This window comes from Sphaeramia orbicularis, chromosome 18 (assembly GCF_902148855.1).
Source record: "Sphaeramia orbicularis chromosome 18, fSphaOr1.1, whole genome shotgun sequence".
NCBI classification, from domain to species: Eukaryota; Metazoa; Chordata; class Actinopteri; order Kurtiformes; family Apogonidae; genus Sphaeramia; species Sphaeramia orbicularis.
The window spans coordinates 17,713,498-17,736,254 of NC_043974.1; the positions used below are offsets into that span (position 1 = coordinate 17,713,498).

General features: G+C 36.8%; 1 protein-coding gene across 1 annotated transcript; it reads right to left on the minus strand.

The window, feature by feature from the left end:
• Positions 1-8,637: 8,637 nt before the first annotated feature.
• aco1 (aconitase 1, soluble) lies at positions 8,638-21,332 on the minus strand. The gene is made up of 21 exons (XM_030161876.1): positions 21,228-21,332; positions 19,966-20,097; positions 19,709-19,877; positions 19,376-19,513; positions 19,217-19,286; positions 18,948-19,131; positions 17,576-17,715; positions 17,274-17,445; positions 16,947-17,047; positions 16,669-16,785; positions 16,380-16,539; positions 16,164-16,299; positions 15,180-15,264; positions 14,824-14,980; positions 14,091-14,215; positions 12,965-13,069; positions 12,673-12,815; positions 12,226-12,373; positions 12,025-12,147; positions 10,998-11,183; positions 8,638-10,692 (listed from the first exon to the last, which is right to left on the minus strand). Exons 2-21 carry the CDS (start codon positions 20,072-20,074, stop codon positions 10,576-10,578), a joined length of 2,685 nt encoding a protein of 894 aa, XP_030017736.1. The 5' UTR covers positions 20,075-20,097; positions 21,228-21,332; the 3' UTR covers positions 8,638-10,575.
• Positions 21,333-22,757: the final 1,425 nt, after the last annotated feature.

The window sequence follows — 22,757 nt, forward strand, 5'->3', positions numbered from 1 at the left end:
GAATTTGTCAAATGCAAAAATTACACAAAGATATTAACAATCCTTTTAGTTCAGGTTCCACATTCAGACCAATTCAATCTCAAGTGGGACAGACCAGTAAAATACTATCATGATAACATATAAATAATGATAACTCCAAATGTTTCTGTTTGTAAATGTAAATATTTTCATGTATTTACACTAAAACAAAGTATAATTTTGCAAAAAAAAAAAGTGAATAACCTGAACAAATAGGACCAAGCTGAAATGTCTTAAGAGAAGTAAGTGCAATTTTAACAATATTCTGCCTGTTATTAAATGTTTTGTGTATTTGTAGATCACTGTGATCTGTCAGTTGTAATGTACATGTGGAAATGATAAACTGAGGCAGAATATTGATAAAATTACACTTATTTTTTCAGTTTGTTCATGTTATTCACATTCTTTGAAAGGATACTACAAATTACAGATAGATGTAAACCTTTTCATGATGTAAATTAACTTTTTTCACTCTAAAACATAAAGAAAAGTTTGCAGTTGACATTATTTATATATTATTATTTTACTGATTCGGCCCATTTCAGATCAAATTTAGCTGAATGTGGCCCCTGAACTAAAATGAGTTTGACACCCCTGCTATACAACCATCCACTAAGCATCCATAGTACTTTTTTTTTTTTTTTGTTTTTTGTTTTTTGTTTTTTTAATTTCGTCTATGTCAGGGGTGGGGGACTCAAAAAACAAAACAATTTTCATCTTTTTTTTTTTTTTTTTATTTAATTTTATTTATTTTTTTATAATCATTAAAGGCTTTTGATCAGGCACATCGAAGTCGACTATTGGGTCCTAGAGTATGCGGTAGCGGAAGTGCGGGCCTGAAACCACAGACCCTGAACAATTAACGACTAATTAACTTGTTTTGCTAACTGTCCGGTAAAATTTACAAGTTCGGTGCGTGGATATTTTGTGGTCTTTGTGGATTCACCTGTAGACACCTGCTTTCATCTTTGACAGGTAAATAAAGAACCTATTCCCACTCAAACCCCACACCTGTTACACCCCACGCGCACCTTTCCCGGTGAGACGGAAGTTTGATCAGCTAGCATTAGCCGTCAGACATTTTGTAAAGTCGTTATGCAAAACTTCCGTTGTTGAGTTAATTATATCCTTATGTGTTCTATCCAGTTAATATAATGACACTGAAATAGAAAAAGTAGACTGAAACGTGTCAGATCCTTAAATTTTAGTCAATAAAAATGTTCTAAATTAAAACTTCTTTAGCGGAACTCACCTAAACAATTACTCACAGAGAACCAGGTCTGTAAAGAAAATGTCGTAAATCACATGCATGTGTTCATTCACATGTGTAAAAGTCTTATTTCACCATTAAGTTTATTGTTTCACTTATGATGACCACACATGAAATTCAGTTTCAGTATAAAGATACAACCAGAATATACAGCAAATATACCTATTGTTAAAATCACAAGTTTCTGGAAAAAACAGCTTTTACAAATAAAATAAATATTTAGTGTGGCCAAGTTTTACACTGAAATTGTCTTTTCTATTCAGACATTAATTGCAGTACAAATCTTTAGTTCAGATTTTCTGTGTTTTTCACATTGCATCTGAAGAAAAGAGCCAAAGAAATAAAAATGTATGTTCCTACAGCTCTGAAAAATCAACAAAAATAAAGTTGGCCTAAGCCTTTTGCACATTACTGTATTTTCTCTATATTTTACTTTTATCTGACTGTGATTAGCTCTGCTTGAAGTTTTTTTTTCTAAAGCTCACAATCATTCATGATACATAATCTCAAACATATCTATCCATGATGTCAAAGCCATACATGTTACTTTAAAACTGAGGAAATGTATAGTTTGTTCAGTTAAATTTCTCAGTGGTTTAAAATGGTCAAAAACAAACTTGTGGGCTTACTTTGACCTCTTGCTATCTATATTATAAAAGTCAAATGGCCTCTGTGTATGTGTGTGTGTTCGGGAATTCACACAAAACCTGGAAAGACCTGACTGCTGCAGTTTGGTGTATTTATGTATTTTTGGTCAAGGAACAGACCAGCGAAAACAGGAAGTTGATAGGACTAATATTTTGGGAGATATTAGTAATTTTGGAATACAATAGCCTTACAGTCACGTTGCTATGGCCAGAACGCTTTGGCGGTGACTGCTGGACAAATGCGGTACAGCATGCATGAATATACAACAGCATAAAAACGTCCACATCAAGAACCTGTGGACCCCCACGGGTCAATGTGCTAGTTTTAGTGTAAGACTCTTAATTTAGTTCATCAAATTGTGTTTTTCTTTTTCATCATACTGCATTGTTTCCTTTTCTCACTTCCATCTCCTCCATTCCTTAAAGGCATCTTTGCACACATGTAAATATAGGACCATAGCAATACATGGAAAATATAATCAAATAGAATTAAGCAGGTAGAAAGTAAAATGCCGTAACGTTACAAATAGTGATCGAAACGCTGTTTTTCTGGGCAAATTTGCATAATCTGTTTTTAGTTTCTGTTCGAGGTTGATGGATTCAGTATCGATTCACTGCAACATTGATTTCTTGATTGTCTTCTTGTTGTATTTTTTTCCATGTACCATATTTAACATAATTTCACTTAACATATACATGACATATTCTTCTCTTTTAACCATTGTTTGCACTTTCTGGAAGGATATTCATTAATTCATTATCTAAACTTGCTTCATCCTCACTAGGGTTGCTGGAGCCTATCCCAGCTACTTATGGGCGAAGGCAGTGTACACCCTGGACCTGTCGCCAGTTCATCGCAGGCTGACATATAGAGACAAACAATCACTCTCACATTCATACCTATGGGCAATTTAGATTAACTGATTAACCTATCATTGCATGTCTTTGGATGATGGGAGGAAGCTGGAGTACTCGGAGAGAACCCACGCAGACATGGGGAGAACATGCTACTCCACATAGAAGGAACCCACTCCCATCAACGGGCGTTGGAATCGAACCCAGGACCTTCTTGGTATGAGGCACAAGTGCTATCCACTGCACCACCATATCATTAATTCATCTTTAATGAAAGTGAGTTTCTATAGTGGGTTACATGGTATTATGTCATTCATTCATTGTTACTCTTCTGTATTTTGGCAGAATCCATGTTTCTAAGACAACGTCCTCTGAACTGTTTTAGACAGAAGTCATTGGGTAATATCGGTCTAATGATTAGCTCGGTAGTTGTCCATATTATTGTTTACCTTGCCTTCAGGTAGATTTCAGGCACTAAAAGGTCAGTTACATTCCTGGTCTGATCATTATTTATTTGTTTAGGCTATTTACTTTTTATTAAGGCATTCTCCAGTAAACATGTTAGTATTGACTTGGTATTGACTGTTTCCACACATCAAACCCTCCCATTAGTTCTTTTCTTCCGTTTTGTGACATGTAGCTCCTCCACCATCATTTAAGTATGAAACAGTAGCTAAAGTGCAAACTTCAGGCTGTTAAAGTAAGATGTTTATCAGTTAGATCTCACAGTTTAGTGTCAGTTTCAGAAGCTCATTAGTTCCTCCATCTGTGTCAGTTTATAACTCACTTGGTTTCAGTGGTTTCTCACTTTTAGAGCCAAGAGTCAAAGATGTGAATAATGTATTTCAGATGTTTCAATAATTCAGATGTCCTCAGATCGGTGTGATTTGTGAGTCCAGCTCTCATTCAGCCTCTGTGTGAGTGGTCGGTTTGTTGGACCTTGGCCTGGTCACGAACCACGTGCAGCTGCTTTTTATGTTGAGCCCTCACACATCAACTACACAGCTACACACATCAGCTCCACACCTCCTCCCCCACGGCAGCTTTTTCCATCCCTCTGTCTCTTTTTACTCTGACCTGGACGACAAACACACAGCTGGTGAAACATGAACCATGACAGAGGGGAGGCTTCTTCAAGTGGAGCTGCTGCTGCTCAATCAACAACATTTACTAATTCGACTCAATGACTGATCAAAAAACTGGTCAAACTGATGATTCTGGTTCATGTAAAACACTGGAAACACTCAGATAAGGCTGAATTAATACTTATTCTGTAAATGAATGCAGCATTTGTTCAATAAAGGGCACATATTAACAGGGTTATATATAGTATTGATATTCTAAACCAGTGGTTCTCAACTGTGGGGGGGGTGTGTGTGTGTGTGAACATATGGGGGTGTCGCGATTGACATTGTCGTGTGTGCATGCAGGTGCATTAGCAGCTACTTTTGTACATCACAATATTATAAATCACTCAGCACATACTCCCCCCGCACATGTATCAGATGGAGGTCCGTGAGCAGGGGGGCACGGAACATATTGTCCGGCGCGTTGTCCATCCAGCCCCCCACCCCCCGGTTGCAAATTTGTCAATGATAAGACAGTTAACGGACAGTAGACAGAAATGCTTGTCTTATGTTAAGTTAGTGATAGATTTGACTGAAAAAGTCCCCTTTTTTTCAGTTTTCTCTGTTTCTAAGATAATAACCCCCAACTTTAATCTGAGCATTTATGAACATCTACATGCATCTAAAATGCAGAAGACAATATTATAATAAATGGTGATAAATCACTTAACAATGGTTAGATATAGAGAAAATTTCATTTGGGAACTGACACAAAAGTAGCACTGGGTCTTTATGGGTTAAATAAAAATACTGCATTCAGCTCCCTTAAATTGAATTTAACACATAGCTAAATTACTCCCCCATTGTTTCAGTAATGATAAATCTCAAGACAGAAATAAATCCTACATTATGCTACAGAGTGAATACACTTTAAACAATGAGAAACCACAGAGTCAGGATTATTTTACTAAATGTAAAGTTGCTTATTTTAATCATTTTTGAATTATCATCCAGTCGGATTAGTTTTTTTTTTTTTTTTAAATCAGTTTTAGAATTTCACATTTTTTGAAACATTCTAAAATATTTGAAATAGTAGATCTAACTTTGAATCTACTTTTACTTTGAAATTATTATTTAAAATGAACATTTAGGTTGCATCAAGCACATTTGATTAACTTTTTCATATGTATTTCTATTGTTGTTAACTTTAAATGTAGTTAGTATCACATTCTTTTGATTGATTGATTGATTGATTAATCATTTATTTCAATCATGCCAAAATAGTAAAAACAAACAAAAAAGAAGAAAAAAACAAAAAAAGAGCATGAATGTACAGTATTTCAGTATTTAGAAGTGGGGAAAAAGGAAAAAAGCATACATAATATCCTGTACATGTAAGTATACATATACATAAACACATACATACATTGATCTACACTCATACATGGAAATCTATATATATATAATTAATATATAAATGTATAATACATATGAGTAATAATGTAACACAAAGTATCTGAAAAGCTTAAAAAATGTATACATGTCTTCATATATACTTCATCATAGTAAATATACTGTCAAGAATCAGCTTACTTATACTTTTATTTACTTTGTGCTGTTACAGTTATGACAAATGCCAGTTGACAATGGAGAGCCAAACTAAAATGCCTTAAAATAGTGAAAATAAAACTCTTTAATGCTTAATGTCGTGGAAAATAAAGCAGAGTCCAGATAGTAGTAGTTTAGATTTAATGAGGATGATGATGATGGAGTCTGATTTCACTCTGGCAGACTCCGTCTCTTCTCATGTAGCTGCATAAATTTGTCCATTGTGATACTGATGTTTGTTTCAGTTTAATGCTCAAATAACTGCACATGTAGAGTCTCAGCCTCCTCTTAATATTTCCCATAATTCAACACTGCAAAACAATACTGGTAAATGACTAGAATGATGCAGTAGAACATAGAAGAGATTTCTTAACATTTCAGTGTCCTTTAACAATGCTGTTTTTCATAATAACAAACCATTACTACCCAAATAATGATAAGTTAGGGTTTGGGGTTTATAATAAGAGTGAACTGGTGAAAAAAGTAACATTTTTACAACCATTAATATGAAAAACTTGTCATTTTAGAACAAATATGTCAATCTTAATGCATGTGATCATTCTATTCATCAGTACAACAAACAGAATCCACACCAGCCTTTTATAGTAGATTCAGTGTTTTAAGAACAGTTATCTAAGCTAAATGAACAAACACAGCTGTTGTTGATGGTTATCTGAAATCTATCTGGCCCAAAATAAAATCTCCTGTGACCCAGTGTTTGGGTATGAATGCTTTAACGAATAGTGCTTGAAGTATTTAGAAAATTCGCCAAATAAAAATGCAAATAGGACACAATGAAACTACTAAACTACAAGTAGAAGTATGCTCTACATTCAAGGCCACAGGTAAAATAATGTAAGTATTATCAGCAGAATGGACTTAAAGTGTGGAGAGTAACCCATTGTTGAAACTGTTTAAAATATGCTAAATGCATGTAGAGCTAAATATAGTAATGCATCTGATTTATCTGTTATGTCAGCCGCCAAGTGAATTTAGTCAGTAAGAAAATCATTTCAAAGAAGGAGGAGTTATAAGTACTGGTGTTAACTCATTTTACCTGAAATATTGTTACCTTTCCATCTATAAATCTTCTACTGGACAATTAGTTTCTTATTAAACGTGTTCAGGGCTTGAATATAGGACTATACCAAACTCACCTACTCTATGATTACTACTACTATGATCCTGCAAGTCCTGCATGTTTATGGTGGAGTTGGAAAGTTTGTAGTGCACCACGTATATGGAAAAATCTACAACAAAAAACACTTAACACACTCAGTGTCTTTTAAGACCACTATTCAAAACCAGTTTACCTTGGTGTGCAGATGTTTTTATTGGAATATTCTTAATTTTGCATGTCTTACCTATAATTGTCTCGCCATGAAATTTTCTGTACATTTAATGTTTTTCTAGGTCATTTATCACTATTTACTAAAATATTACCCACTGTTTATTTAATTTTTCAGTGAAAATCAGGTATTTTCTTATATTTAATTTATGAATCAGATCTTTATAAAGGCTCAGAGTAAATTCAGAGAAAACTGAAGTGAAAGTGACTTTTCAGCAAAATATATTATTAACTGAACATAAAACAAGTGTGTACAACCACTGTCATTTGCCAAACTATGGGTTTTACTGGTGAATCTGTTACAGTAGATGACAGTGTTTCCATGTTCACTACGGAGCCTCTGAACATCCAAATGGGTCATATCTGATGACCATTAAAAGATGACAAACTGCATTTTCAAGTATTGATAGGTTTTGTGTATCAGGATGTTATTAAACAGATCAGATCAGTCAGTATGTTTGGTTGCTGGTGGGTGTATAGGTCATTAATAATTAAATGAGCAAAACCAGTGCTTTTAAAGAGTTCAGCTAAGGTTTGAATAGAATCAAGTTCTGTAAGTGTTTTTATTTCAGTGTATGAGAAAAAAAATAAGTGAAAACTAGCAATAAAACATAAAAAAGTCTGCATGAACAGTACGGTGTCCTGCAGCATAAAAATTATGATAAAAAAACAGATACATTGGTATTCAAGAATTCATAACAACTACCTGTGAATTTTAAAGGGAACTCCACTAATAGTTCTGTTTGAGTTGTACACACTTTCATGTTCAGATCAACATGTCTGCACTTGATGTTTACCACCCGAGGCTCGACAAGCCCAAGTTTGTCAAACCACACAAAAGGCACCATGCTTTGGATGTTTTCAGAGTAGTAAACTAGTAATCAATACATTCATTCATTTCAAAGTGGGTTTATTTCTGCATTAATTTTCTTCTCCATACTTGCATTGAGATCCAACAGGTTATCATGTGAGCTGTACAGCCTATAGACCTGACTGCATCTGCTTAGTGTGCCCTCTAGTGGACAAACTGAGCAGCTCACATTAGTTATCAAGATGAATCTAAAACTGTCATTTCTCCTACTCTTTAGAAGTGTAGAGTACAGAAGGTCCAGTCAGTAAACGTAGGCCTGTACATTGTATGTATGAGGAGACAATATACTATACAACCAAAATATCAATGTTTTTCATAGTGCTCCGTTTTATTTATCTGTTAACAACATCCCCATGAAAGTTGCATTTTTATTACTCCGCAGTACTGACTGTACATTATCCTGCTTATTACATGACTGTCTTTACAATAAACTAACCAATAATTTGATTAAAAAAAAAATAGTATTTTATTGCTACCTCTAATAAAATAGTTAAATCCCACATCTGGAACTGTATAGTCTATTGTACATAATGTTAGGCTATTATTGACCAGTCACAACAGAATATTCAACAAAACTGCGTGATAAACAAATATATAAACCACGTTTTGGTGCCAAGATTTCTGGCTTTGAAACCCAGCGTCTTGTCCTAATTATTATGTGGATGCGGAATCAGTGCACCGCATAACAGGCCTGTACACTATTTATGGACATGAAAAGCTTTTGGGGACTATTTCAAGACTCATGGTCTCCAGTGTATCCACAAGAAGAAAAAAAATAACATTCCACTATGATGATGTAACTGTGGCAGTGTTTGACTTGTTAAAAAATGAGCTGCAGATGAAAATACCAGTAAATAGAATTAGTAGAGTACACAATTTCTTACAAACAGCAGTGAAATGTAAAAAAATGGGAGAAATATTAGTATGAAAGGCAAAGCATGAACCAATGACAGCAAAACAAAAAGAAAAATTACTTTATTTGTTTTTGTCAGTACAATATTAGGTGGCATTATGCATTCAGTCTGATAGAAACATGAACCATTCCACAAAACCATATCAGTCTATCGCCAACCTTTAATTTGTTTAGGACAAAATAGGCGAGAAGACAAAGGTCTGTAAATGGATGCGAGTGCGCATAAGTTCTTAAGGCAGTCAATTCATCATTAAATCATTAAAATCTGGAATGGCTGAGGATGAAGGAGGCATGTATGTTAAAAACAGGACGTGTTTGGCTGTGAGTGAGAGGCCAACGCTCAGGGCACAAGGGCAATGTAAGGAATGTGTTAGTGCAGGACCCAAGAGGAACTTTCATAGACCAACTAGTGCTCTATCAGAACAGTTAAACGTCAAAGACAAACAGAGGTTAAAGCACAGAACAGCAGGAAGGACTGACAGAAGAGAACAGATCTTTATCATCCTCTGAGAGGAAACGTCTTCAGCTCAAAGAGGAAACAAACAACATATACCAGGGTTCTCGCGAGGTCATAAAAAAGTCTTAAAAGTCTCGAATTTACAAATCTGAATTTAATACCTCAAAAAAGTCTTTAAAAGCTATTAAATTTGTTATGGTAGGTCTTAAGTTATGCTGCCATAAACTTGTTGGCTGTGTTGTTTAGATGTCTGTTAATTATCCAAGCTGCAAAGAAACTAACATTAGTCTGCTCAGTTCCACCCATTCCAACTTGACAATTTATAGTGAAATTAGAAACTATCACTAACTTTGCAGCCTCCGGTGAGAGATGATCACAGAACATTCATTTCTGTGTAAAGTATGTATATAATATTCAATCACTGCTGATGTAAATAAAGATATTTTCCTAAATTCTGGGGGTCACACATTTTTTTGCCAGTATAGCAGAGAAATAGGCATTAAATTCTGTTTTAAGTAGTCTTAAAAAGTCTTAAATGTAACTTGTAGAAACCTGTAGGAACCCTGATATACACAAGCACTTACTAAACAACTTTCTCCTCCTAATTGCTAGAAATATTCTTAATATTCCCAACACAGTATCACTAATTTGAACAAAACTTGATGCAAATGTATGCGTGTTTCCATCCACTGCTGTTGTGTGAAAATTAACAGTGGGTTCTTCAGCATCGTTATGGTTTTAACATTAAGCAGTTGGATTTAGTATTTTACACAGTAACATAACTGAGGCTGCATTTTGTAAAAGCCTTGAAGCACCTTTAGCATTTAAACCTATGAACCACATCATATTATGTTTCGACAGTCTTTAACATTGCTCTCTGCAGCTCTTCATAAATTCTATTAGTGTTTCTCATTTTAAGTACCACATTTATAGATTTATATGTATATATCTATATATCTACATTTGTTTCTTGTGTTAATTCATTGAACATTGCAGTCCTTTATTTGGTTCGCACATACAAACACAATTAGTCACTAAATCTCTTTCCATTGCACTTACAGGTTTTCTGCAACATTCCTGAACTCATAAACATACAGTATATGGATGGAAAAGCACCTAATGACACTTAATTAACTACTTGTATGTTTCTTTTAACTGTCTCTGTTTGAGCTGAAGAAACATTCCTAACCCAGTGGATGAAAAACGATGAAATCACTGAGGACGTCTGGTTATTTAAAAGCTGATTTCTTACCAATAGCATGTCTAAATCAAGCATCATTCTACCTGACATACAGTATCCTGTCTAAATATTCACATCTCACATGTATGTAGCAGCATTCTCAGACAGCTCTCGGGCTGTAAACGGGTCACACTAAATGGCTCCTCGCAGCAAACGTGGGAACTGATTTGATAATGTTTGGACGGGTTTTAGTTGTTGACCATTACGTGACGTTCTTCCATGGAGAACTGCGGCTGAGAATTAGAACAATTAGATGTGGCGGAGTCGTTCCTTTAGAGCTTTTAGTTTTCTGACATCTTGCGGATCATGTAGTTGAGGATGCCGCCGTGGTGGAAATACGCAAGCTCGACGTCTGTGTCAAATCTCATCAGTACTTGGAAGGTTTTCCCAGTGTCAAGCTGAAAGGATGAAAGAAACCATGTCAGATATCACATTTTACTGTATTAGTGCATTAGTCTTTATATTAGTTTTCCAGGTAGTATGAGGAAAGCTTTGACTCATAAAAGTTGAGAAGTATGACATAAACTGTTTTCTCTGTAAATCATATTAAGTTGCCTATTACGCAAATGATCCACAAACAATGATTTTACCTCCAATTCTACTTTGTTTGCTTTGTTCATAGTAGATGAATCTGTCTTTTTTCTGTCGGATAACAAACACATTTCTGTGCTAGTTCTCACCCCAGTCACTATTACCGTATTACCTTAATGTCAACTTTCATCCTTGGTGTTAGCTTCTCAGGAATGACGATGGTGTAGCGCTCCCGGCCGCTGAGCCCCAAGCTGTCAGCCGTGTCTCCGGGTAGATACTCCAGAGGAATCACTCCCATCCCCACCAGGTTGCTGCGGTGGATCCGCTCGTAGCTCTCAGCTAAAACTGCCTTAATGCCCTGAAATACAAAACGTTGGCATTAGAGGTGAAACTAGTAGCAGATTCCATTCAGTTAATGAAAAAACTAAAAACAAAGACAACAATAAAGTAACATAATACAGATTAAGAAAACAATAGAGCACATTAAACCAATATGCCACCATCCTATTTGTTAAAATACTTCTTAAACATCACAAGCAAAGTGGAAGTGTTGTCTAGTGCAGAAAGTCTTGCTGACTTTTTCTTGTCATTTTGGACATTTAATAGATAAGATGTTCAGGTTTTTCTACAAACGGAGACCATTTTTTCATCCGATTCAGTACTCAACAAGCCAAGCTTCACTCACTATCTATTTCTGGAGCTTTCATCTACATCTCAAAGCTCTCATGAACATGAAAATGACTACATGAACTCATATTACGGATGTTCTGTAATTGTAACATTTGGTGATAAATGAGTTAAATTTTCCTGCTACTGTTGGCATTAAACACTTAATATTACAATTGCATTTATTGTCCTTTTGGATTATAGTTAATTATGTTTAGTTTGATAGCTGATTATATCTAGTATAGTGTGTTGTCGTGGGCACATTTTTTGTGTCTTCCTTTTACAGTACAACAGCTTCCACAGTGTGTTGGAGGTATGAGATCACTGTCTTATTGAGAGTTCAACCTGACATACTTTGCAGTCTGCTGCAGTGCCTCGCTAAATTTAGATTTCACTGCTGTCTAAAAATTTTTTCACTTTTAGCTAAAGCTTTCTTTGACAAACTGAGAGATCCTACTGCCTTGTTTATGAGCAGCTGCTATGTTTCCTGTTATTAGGAGCAGATCTGTGTAGAACTGAGACTAGATCCTCACCAGCAGAAATGGGCCCTTTGCTGCCCAGTCTCTGGAGCTGCCAGAGCCGTACTCCTTCCCTGCTAGAACCAGTAGAGGGAGACCGGACTGTCGGTACCTCTCTGCAGCATCGAACACATCCAGCTGGATGAAAGAGTAGGCGCATTAGTAACAGAAAGGCAGTCATTCAGAACTGACTATTCCCGGGTGGTGTATGCTGACCGTTTCTCCAGTTGGCAGGTGGACCGTCTGTGGTGCCTGTTTGTTGAGGAACTTATTAAAGAGGCGGATGTTGGCGAACGTCCCTCTGGCCATGACGGCGTCATTACCTCGCCGGGAGCCGTATGAGTTGAAGTCACGTGGAGTCAAACTGTTAAACCACAAAGTGTTAGAAAAGGCAACACAGGAAGATGTAATGGAAACGATGCTCTTGTTTCCACAGCAACGGCATCTTACATAGATCTACATGTCAGAGAAAACACTGAACCAAAGTCCTACCATCTGTGTAAACTTGTAGAAACATTTGCCCTGATATTTTCTTGTATCATCTCTGCAATCAACTGGACTTATGACAATCAAATTAAATGTTCTGAATTGATATCGACCAAATCAGTGCAGAGCAGATTCTACTACATGTACTAGAAATACTAACTCTAACTCTGCACTCACCCTCGGCTTGTCAGGTAGCGAGCTGCAGGGCTGTTTCGTGCAATGTTTCCTGCAGGTGAAATGTGGTCAGTGGTGACTGAGTCACCAAAGTTCAGCAGCACGTAAGCGTTGATGATGGATTTGGGAGGCAGCAACTCCCTAGTCTGGAGAAAAAAAAAAGACATAGAGCCACAAAATGATCATACTGCTGCCACTGTGGAGGTTTTTGTAATTTAACCGCAACATTAGGATTCTGCTTTAAACATATTACAAAACATGACTCTTACTTATTAATATTAATGTGTATATTTACCAAACCCTCGAAGAATGGCGGTGACTTGATGTAGGTTGAGTTTGTGTCCCAGGTGTAGAGCTTGTCAGAGGGAGCAACCAGAGAGTTCCAGCGTTCATTTACTTTCTGTGAAAGCAGACACATAAAATAAAACAATATGAGTGCAAGTTACACTGAAGTGATTCCTGATGTTAAAAGCAGAAACACAGCTCACAGCAGACTGAATAGAGATTGTATATCATTCAGAAATATTCCAATACTAATGCTTTGGCTTTGATACCCATTCCTGAACATTTATTCAGTAACAATCTTGCTGGTTTAAAGACATTACTAGTCAAATCTTTTGTTACATTAAAGGGATATGTTAATTAATATATCCTAACATTGAGGAGAAAAAAAAAACTATAACAGTGAGTAACACGACTTGTCTGTTTCAGCGCCCTGCCATACAACATAAAAAGATAAACCTATTTTCTGTGATTGGACGTTGCACATTGACATAGTCTTTACAAAATGAAAATGTACAAAAGGCGTGTGTGTGTACATTAACTGAACAATATTCAACTCCATTGTTTCATGTTCTGGATAAGAGTGCGGTCCAAAACTTTCTCCTCAATGAATATTATAAATGGGTTCAGTATTGGTGTAAATACAGTATTTTACAGTGAGTGACCCTTTTGTAGCATTAATGTTGCCAGGCTAGTTAGTGTGTTGAAGTGTGCTTATAGTGATTATTGAATTTGTCAGCAGGAAAAGTGTTCAGTTGGGTCACTTTAACCTGCCAGTGTATGTGTAACCTCTGAGGATATAAAGTAAACAAAATGACTTTACTAACTGGGGGACTGTAAAATTAGATCTTGGCTTCAAACAAATGCTTTGCAAAAGCACAAAAACACAATTTTGAGTAGTCACAAGAAATGTAAAAATAGCTTTGGTTCATTTTGCAACTGTGGTGAGACACATTGTTGTGGCGTGTAGGTATTAAAGTGAGATGGCAGTGAAAAGCATTATTAGATCTGAGAATAACTACCAATTATCAACATTTGGCACTGGACGCTGTCAAAGTAAGTTGGAAACATAAAAGTTTCGTGCCCAAAAGGATACGGGTTAAAGCATTAAAGTAGAGCAATGGATAAGTTCAGCCCACCTCAATCTTCTCGTAGACTTCTTTAAACATTGATGGAATGACAAATGTTCTCTCCACAGCCTGGATCTCCTCCCGTGTGGGCCAGATATCCCTCAGAAAGATCTCCTTTCCCTCAGAGTTAATGGCTACCAGGGAAGCAAAGCAGATGAATAATGTAAGAGGAATCTTTGTTTGGTTGAAGATGACACTTAGTGAACAGTTTCAAAAGAAATCTAATTGTGAAGCACTTTGGATAAAAGCACTGTGTGTAAATGCAGTTCATAACAGTGACGTCTCATAGAGGACACAAACGGACGACTGGAGGCTGTCTCCTGAGGACTGAAAGTCATTTTAGTGTAAAAAGGGATGAATCTGGAAGAACTTTGATGTTCAGACTGTGATGCATTCACGTGATTCACCACTTTTTTAAAAAATTCTGGGTAGCCAAAATAAATCTCGAGGCTACTACTGCAGAAAAAAATGACTCATTTGTCAGAGGACGTTGTAATGAGCATAACAACATACAATGGCATCCGCGGGGTCAACATTCAGCCTTGAATGTGCATAAATCGCTAAGGAGTTCTATTAAAATCATAATATGAAACTGTAAATCCACTGTTTTATAGTCTGCACAAACCAAATGGCTCTAGTTTTTCTTCACTTATACAGATAAAATCCTTTGAATTAACTTGATTAATCCTACACACTCTGCTCTTGCATATTGTTTTCTCATGACTAGAAAACAATTACTCACCAATGGGTTCTGTCTCAAAGTCTATCCTCACAGTACCCGCTATTGCATAAGCGATGACAAGAGGTGGCGAGGCCAGATAGTTGGCTCTGGTGTTTGGGTGGACTCGCCCTTCAAAGTTTCTGTTCCCTGACAAAATTCCTGCAGCCACAAGATCACCCTGAAACGAACATCACAGGAACGACCTCAGAAGAGCGTACAGTACATGGTACGTACATACAGAATACTGTATTTATATGTGTATTTTAGACTTCTACTGCAGGGAATGCAAAGGTGTCAATAATGAGAAGAAAGACAAGAATGAGGAGGAAAAAAAAGAGTGTGATGAGCAGAATGTGTGTGAACCAGTCTGTAGGTACCTGTGTTATGGCCTCCACCACCGGCTCTGGGAGTGGTCCGCTGTTTCCTATGCAGGTCATGCAGCCATAGCCCACAACCTCAAAGCTAATGGAAGATTGAAAACATACCTTTAGGACTTTGTACAACAGTTTTTACTTATCATTAAAGGCATAACTTAAGAATTTAATACAAATTCCTCTGCTTTATTATTTAATGTATCGTTGCTGTCGGGCAGAAACCTCAGAAGTCCACTTTTGGTCTTTTTTTTTGTCATAAAATGATTCTACTGGTCAGTCTTCATGTTGGCCTGACAGTTTTAGAAATATTTAATCAATGAAAAGTGTTGAAAATGGCTTTTGACTACATCTCTTAACTCCATTCAGTTATTTAGAATATACATTGTTTTTCCAGCTTCTTGAAAAATAAACATTTTGGACATAAGGTTTCCACTCAATAGTGACAATATTTAACATATATATTGTATATATATTGACAAAAAACTTAATACACTGGTTTTATTGACTTCTAGCTGCATCTGTGGTGTATCTATTGGCTCCTTGTTACATACATCTAATCTTAGGAGAATTATATTTATTTGGAGAGATTTTTACTTAGCTATGTGTCCCAGAATTTTTTTTCTTGTATTTTTTAATGCTCCTAATTCAGAGTTTGGTCTGAACCAAACAGTGGATTGTTGAATCTGGATTACCCAGTACCAACACATCTGCAGTATAAACATTATGGGCCAGCATTACTAGTCTAAATATTGTAAATTTCCACTCAAGGTAAACCCACTTGTTTTTCCTGATATTTCAACCACATGTCAGTCTAGTTGGTCATGGAACTACCTAAATGACAATGGGTGGTTATACAGTACATTATCTGACGCTCCCTGACAACTGAACTCCACTCATTGAAAATCAATGGAAAAGTACTATGTGAACCTTGACTGTTCGTGGAAATTCATGTACTTGTGATAATTTACAAATATAAAGCCAGTTTACCCCAGCTGAGACAAGTAGTCCATGACACCACTCTCCTTCAGGTAGTATGTGACCACTCCACTGCCCGGTGACAGACTGGTTTTTATGTATGGCTTCACATTCAGGCCACACTCTATCGCTTTTTTGGCCAGGAGTCCTGCAAGAAAAGCTTTTTTAATAACAGTGTTATGTAACAGCTAACGCTTCCTGATATTCCATGAGGGCAGGAATACACACCAGCTCCAAGCATGACAGATGGGTTGCTGGTGTTGGTGCAGCTGGTGATGGCAGCGATCACCACTGAGCCGTGGCTGAGCTGATAATTATTCCCATTGAACTCAAAGGGAACCACAGTGCTGTGACGCTCTGGGGCCACCTGGAAACCCTTGAAACCTTGCTAAAAATGTCAAAAACAAAATGAAATTCATTTTTGAGGTGAGTCACAAACACAATCTAAATTCTCAACAGAATACACCTTGACTTTGCAAAAAGCTGCTGCGGTTTTCAGGTGTGTGTTTCAACCCACCTTTGCTCCTAAGCATGTTTCAAAGTCTTTCTTCATTTCAGAAACTGGAATTCTGTCCTGGGGTCTTTTTGGGCCACTGCAGCAGGGGACAACGTTACTCAGATCCAGTTCTACAACCTGACAAAGAAGAAGAGACAGTGATGAAGCAGTGCTCTATTGTATATTTCTATACATGTACTTGCCTGTCTGCTTTGTATCCCTTCATTTCAACTTACGTTTGTGCTTGTTAATAGGCTGATAAGTCATGAACAACACTACAAATGTGTTTCAACACTAACCTGAGTAAAATCTGGATCCTGAGAGACTTCATTGTAGTCTCTGAACATGGACACTGATTTCAGGTACTTTGTGATGTAGGCCAGCTTTTCTGCTTCACGTCCTGAATAAAAAAAACATTACACATTTAGAAAATAATCACAGAGACCTAGGACTGTTGAATGGAATCTGGAAGGTGATTTTTTTTTTTTAACTTCTGCCTGTTGCTGATGTAGAAAAAAGTAAACAAGTGTAAAATCCTCTGCACACAAACATCTACAGTAAAAATGTGTTAAATTCCTGGACATACACAGACATGTCTTTGATGTTATGTGTCATATTTCACTCACCAGTTTGTTCAAGGTACTGAATGCTGACCTCATCCACGGGGAAGAAGGCTGCTGTGGCTCCGTATTCTGGACACATGTTGGCGATGGTGGCTCTGTCAGCTATGGACAACTGAGCCACACCTGGACCAAAGAACTCCACAAACTTCCCCACCACTCCCACTTGACGGAGGTGCTGAGGAGGGGGATATAAGTAAGTATATATTTATGACCTGCATTCAAGTATCACACAGTGCAGACATGCCTTGTATAAATTTATGCCCGCAAAGAATTCCTAAAAAGCACCAGTCACTTGCCCAAATTACCTTTGTAACAGTGAGTACAATGTCAGTGGAGGTAATGAGTTTGTCTGGTGTCCCGTACAGCTTGTATCCAACCACCTCAGGCAGGACCATGCTGATTGGCTGCCCCAGCATGACAGCCTCCGCCTCAATTCCACCCACACCTGCAGGTTTCACCATATTTATTACTCAGAAATTGAGGTTAACGTGAATTTTTGATAATTCTTAAAATGTCAAAATAATACAAAAACAATGTTGTATTGCTGTTAATAGTTACACTAATGGTTTATATATAGATGATGAAATATAAGTAAAATATATAGTATGGAAGTCCCCAGTTCATACACATTTTCCATATCTTTCCAGGCTGAAAATTCCAGACTTCCAGTAGATGTTTAAAACCACATTTAACATTAAAGCATTAATAGTTTGATGTTTATTGTTTAAATATATCTTAACCTTATCTGACTATTTGGTACATTGGGGGTTCTAGCTTGTTGTAGTTGGCCTTGGTCTCATCTTATGATGGACAGTGATATATGGAATGAATTTACACAATGTCTGCATCTGCATTTCTTTTCTCATTTGGAATCCGTAGGGAAAGAGGTGTATGTCCATTGTGATACCACATTTCTTGGCTTATTACAATGGGGGGGCAATGGGGTATTATTTTTGGTTTGGTTTGTTTCTTTGTTAACACTGGAGCAGCACAGCAAAACTATTGGTTGAATTCATACCAAATTGGGTTTATAGATTGCCAGTGACTCAGATAAATCTCATTACATTTTGAGAAAGGTAGGTCAAAGTTCAAATTTTTAATGACTTTTTAAAATCTATTTTTTCCTCATTTACTTATGATGGGTGAAATTTCACATCTATAAAACATCAGTTTTGTTTTGATTTACTTCAAACTTGGCACATACCTGTATATAGAGGCAATTGTTAGGCTGACATCAGCACGTGCATAGACATGATGACATCAGCTGGATCAATGCCAAAACAAGCTACAATACATGCAAGGGGCAGGGTTTGTTGTGCCTTGCACCAATTGTTTTTACTAACATCAAGCACCTCCAAACTCATTTAGGCTACGCTGCCTGTCTGCTGCAAATGCCAGGAAAAACACTTGCTTGTATGATATTTTTTTGTATTCTAGGAAACAGAATAAGGACAACAGTCTAGGAAATGATCTTTACTTCCTTCTTTTCTTTTTTCCATGATTATTCGGATCACTATACATCATAGGAACCTCAAAGTAACTTAATCATTATTTAACACATAACTAACAGCTTAATATGAAAAGTAAACAGGTGAACTAAGTAAGTCCTCTATAATGGTATATTCTGCCATAGTCTATCATTAATCAATCCTCTATGGTCCAGATTCAATGGCTTACCCCACCCCAGGACACCCAGGCCATCAATCATGGTGGTGTGGGAGTCGGTGCCCACCAGACTGTCGGGGTAGAAGAATCCATCATGTTTGAACACCACACGGGCCAGATACTCCAGGTTGACCTGGTGAACGATTCCTGAACCAGGAGGAATGATGCGCATGTTTCTGAACGCTTTGGAGCCCCACTAGTGAAGACGGAGACAATACATAGCAAATGCCCTAAAAGATTGAATACTATATATTTACGCTGGGTATGTTTACAGCTCATACCTTTAAAAACTGAAATCTCTCTCTGTTGCGGTCAAATTCCAAATCCTGGTTTTTCTGAAGGCTATCAGACCTAAACAAAAGGGAGCCAGTATGTTGACTAATGCGTCTAATTATAAACAGAGTGCAGTGGTCAAATGAGTCTGATCAATGTGCTCTTACTTCCTGTTAAAGTCTACTTGAATAGAATGGTCAATGACGAGGTCAGCCGGACAAACAGGATTGATCTTCTCTGGGTCGCCTCCGAGTTTCATCACTGCATCACGCATGGCAGCAAAATCCACTACAGCAGGTACACCACTGCAAGGAGTGTTTAGACAGAGAAAAGTCAGTAACATTAGTTAGGCAATATCAACTGAAATTCATTAGTTTACAGAAGAGAAATTCAGCTACATCCAGTGTTTCATTTGATATAAATTGACTTAAAAATATTCAGGTACGAAATATTAGAGAAACTAAGAACATTTTGGATGAAAATAGATAAGACACACATACGTGAAGTCCTGGAGGATAACCCGGGCTGGCCTGAATGGTACTTCCACAGTTTGAGTCTGGGTCTGTTTCCAGTTGAGGATACTTTCGACATCAGAGCTCTTTACCAGGAACTCATCACAGTTCCTGACAGCAGACTCCAGAAGGACCCGGATGGAGAATGGCAGGCGGTCTAAGAAACACAAATAAGTTTTGTCCTAAAACTACGCTTACATACTGATAGAGTTTAATATCTGTATTTACTCAGTTTCTGCTGTTACCATATCGGGGATCTCCAAGTTTGGAGAGATTATAAAACTGATGATCTGGGTTCTTGGGGTCCAGAGGCTCAACTATATGCTGGAAAGGATTGTTCGCAGTCCCCGACATCCTCCTCTATTATCAGTACGATTCTGAAAGAAACAATACAATGACCTCTGTATATGCACATTAAAACTGCAAATAAATGTATTCATTGTCTCTTGACAAAGAATACAGGGGGATGACTGCAAGAATTAGCCAATCACTGATCCTTCCGTAGTCAGTGTGGAAATGGATTAGGTTTGGTCCGGATTGTGGGGCCAAGGGTCACTAAAGGCTTGTTACCCATTTTACAAACTGCTTGCATAACTAAAGCTCTTCTACAAACATGAAGAAATGCTAAACAGTGAAATGGGTTGCTACATGTTTAACAAGGTGCTCCTTGTAGAAAATTAACACTGATCTGATCAAGAATAAACACATCACAAGCATTTTCCTCCAGAAGCCTTATCTGTATAAAGGTTACCAGGTACAAAGACCATTTCACAAGGCCTACATATCCTGAATGTCCACATACCTGGCTGGTTCCATAAGGACTACGAGTGTGCTTGAGTGCAAAGTCAAATGATCAGGCTGTGACTGTGGTGCAACACGATCAGAACAAACGATCCCCAGGACTTTGAAGACTAACATGTGAAAATGCATTAACAAAAGATGCAGTGTGTCACATCACTGTTTTCATTGATTTGTCATTATCTCAACTTGTTCTTATATTGTAAGAAGTGATATAAACGGGTTAAAGGGTCATATTTTTATATTATGTTTATTTTTTATTAAAATATACGTTTGTCAACGTTAGATTAAAAACAACAATGTACTTACTTGCTTTCAAGCTTCTTTTATTTACTATGTAGCTCCTACTATAACTTGGCCTCTTGACGTCAGCTAGTTAGCATTAGCAACTTTTACGAACACTGCTTTATATCTGATACGTACGTCATGCATAAGGTCACAGAGGGAAAAGTGCAATATTAGAAACCCGACTAGTTCCCAGTCACATGTAATCGCTATATTAATTGGTATGAAGTCATACATTTTACAGTCTTAAGTTAAGAAAACTAGCTTACGGCTTAACCTGTGACATGAGTTTATTGGCTGCTAGCATTACCATTTGACAGCAGGAGGGAGAAAATAATACGCAACGTCACTTACGTCCTCTAAATGCAAGACTTACAATGTCTGAGGTTTAAACATGATATTAAACTGGTTTAAATGTACTTACTTCTGTGCAGCAGAGGAGACACCGCAGGGCACAACTGTGTTACATCCACACTGTCAGATGTCTACGCGCATACAAAACCCAGAATTCCGCCGGACAGGAGTAACAACATCTACACTTCCGGTAAGATGTTTTTTCAGAATAAAACCCTCAACAAAATAAAAGTTCATTTTTCTTGTAAATGAAATGGTCTGTGGTAGTATTTAGTGCAGGGGTGTCAAACTCATTTTAGTTCAGGGGCCACATTCAGCCTAATATGATAGAAAGTGGGCCGGACCAGTAAAATAGTATAAATAGTAGTATAGTAACTTTTGAGTGAATAAAGTAAAATTCTGTAATGAAAATGTTTACATCTACGAATTGTACTCGAACATAACATGAAGAAATATGAACAACCTGAACATTCTTAGGTAAAATAAGTGCAATGTTAACAATATTACACCTTAGTTTATCATTTATACATGTGAATCACAACTTAGAGATCGCAGTGGATCTACAAATACACAAAACATTTAATAACAGGCAGAATATTATCACAATTCCACATACTTCTCTTAAGAGATTTCAGGTTATTCACTTTTTTTTTTTTTTTTTTCAAATAAAAGACTCGTCTGTAAATGTAAACGTTTTTATGTATTTTAACTTTTTTTACACTAAAACAATGAGAAAAATTTACAGTTTTCATTATTTATAGGTTATTATTATAGTATTTTACTGGACTGATCCACTTTAGATTGAATTGACCTAAAATGATTGTTAATATCTTCAGTGTCATTTTTGCTTTTCAGACATTCATTCCAGGGGCCGGACTGGACCCTTTGCCGGGCCAGATTTGGCCCCCGGGCCGCATGTTTGACACCTGTGATTTAGTGGATTAAATTTTGAAGTATCTGTACTTTACATGATTATGTTTTTGCAACTTCTTACTTCTACATGTCAGACCCAAATATTGTTCTTTTTACGCTACTACATTTGTCTAACAACCTTTAGTTATCTTTCAGATGTCAAGTTATCTTCCCTTTTCTCTCTCCATATATGTTGATATTGAATTTTTGTGGTTAAATTTTAATTTATTCTATCGATAAAGAATATTCTGTGTTTAGAACCTTTCTGAATTAGCTGGAGATAAACGTCCAGTAGATGGTGCTGTTGTTAAAGGCATCATTGTTAAGTCGGTCACACATCAGTTATTCAAGAGCTGCAGGGTTTTGACCTTTTGCACAGATGGACGTTGAATGGCATATGCCTAAGGGTGTCAACATATTTAATTGAATCATAATTAATCTGTAGTTTGTAATTTTAATAATTTAAAGTAATTCAAATATAACTTAGCTCACGGGTGACTCACAAATTCAAACGAAGTTTACGACAGTTGGACCTTTTGGCAACTTTACACTTCCTCATTAAGTACAGGAAAATATCAAGATGACCCTCATAGCATTCTTACAGGCTTTGTGCTCTGAAACATCCTTTGTAAATGTAGGGACACACATGAAATTAAGTATGGTGCAGGGCTATCCCTCACATTTTAGC

Bases quoted from the DNA above. Each gene is read 5' to 3' on its own strand.
- aco1 (XM_030161876.1), bottom strand. From the start codon at position 20,074: ATGTCGGGGACTGCGAACAATCCTTTCCAGCATATAGTTGAGCCTCTG. The intron at 15,265-16,163 runs GTAAACTGGCTT...ATCTTCCATTAG, and splicing joins GACTACTTGTCTCAGCTGGG to CTTTGAGGTTGTGGGCTATG. The intron at 14,981-15,179 runs GTACCTACAGAC...TGTTCGTTTCAG, and splicing joins TGGTGGAGGCCATAACACAG to GGTGATCTTGTGGCTGCAGG.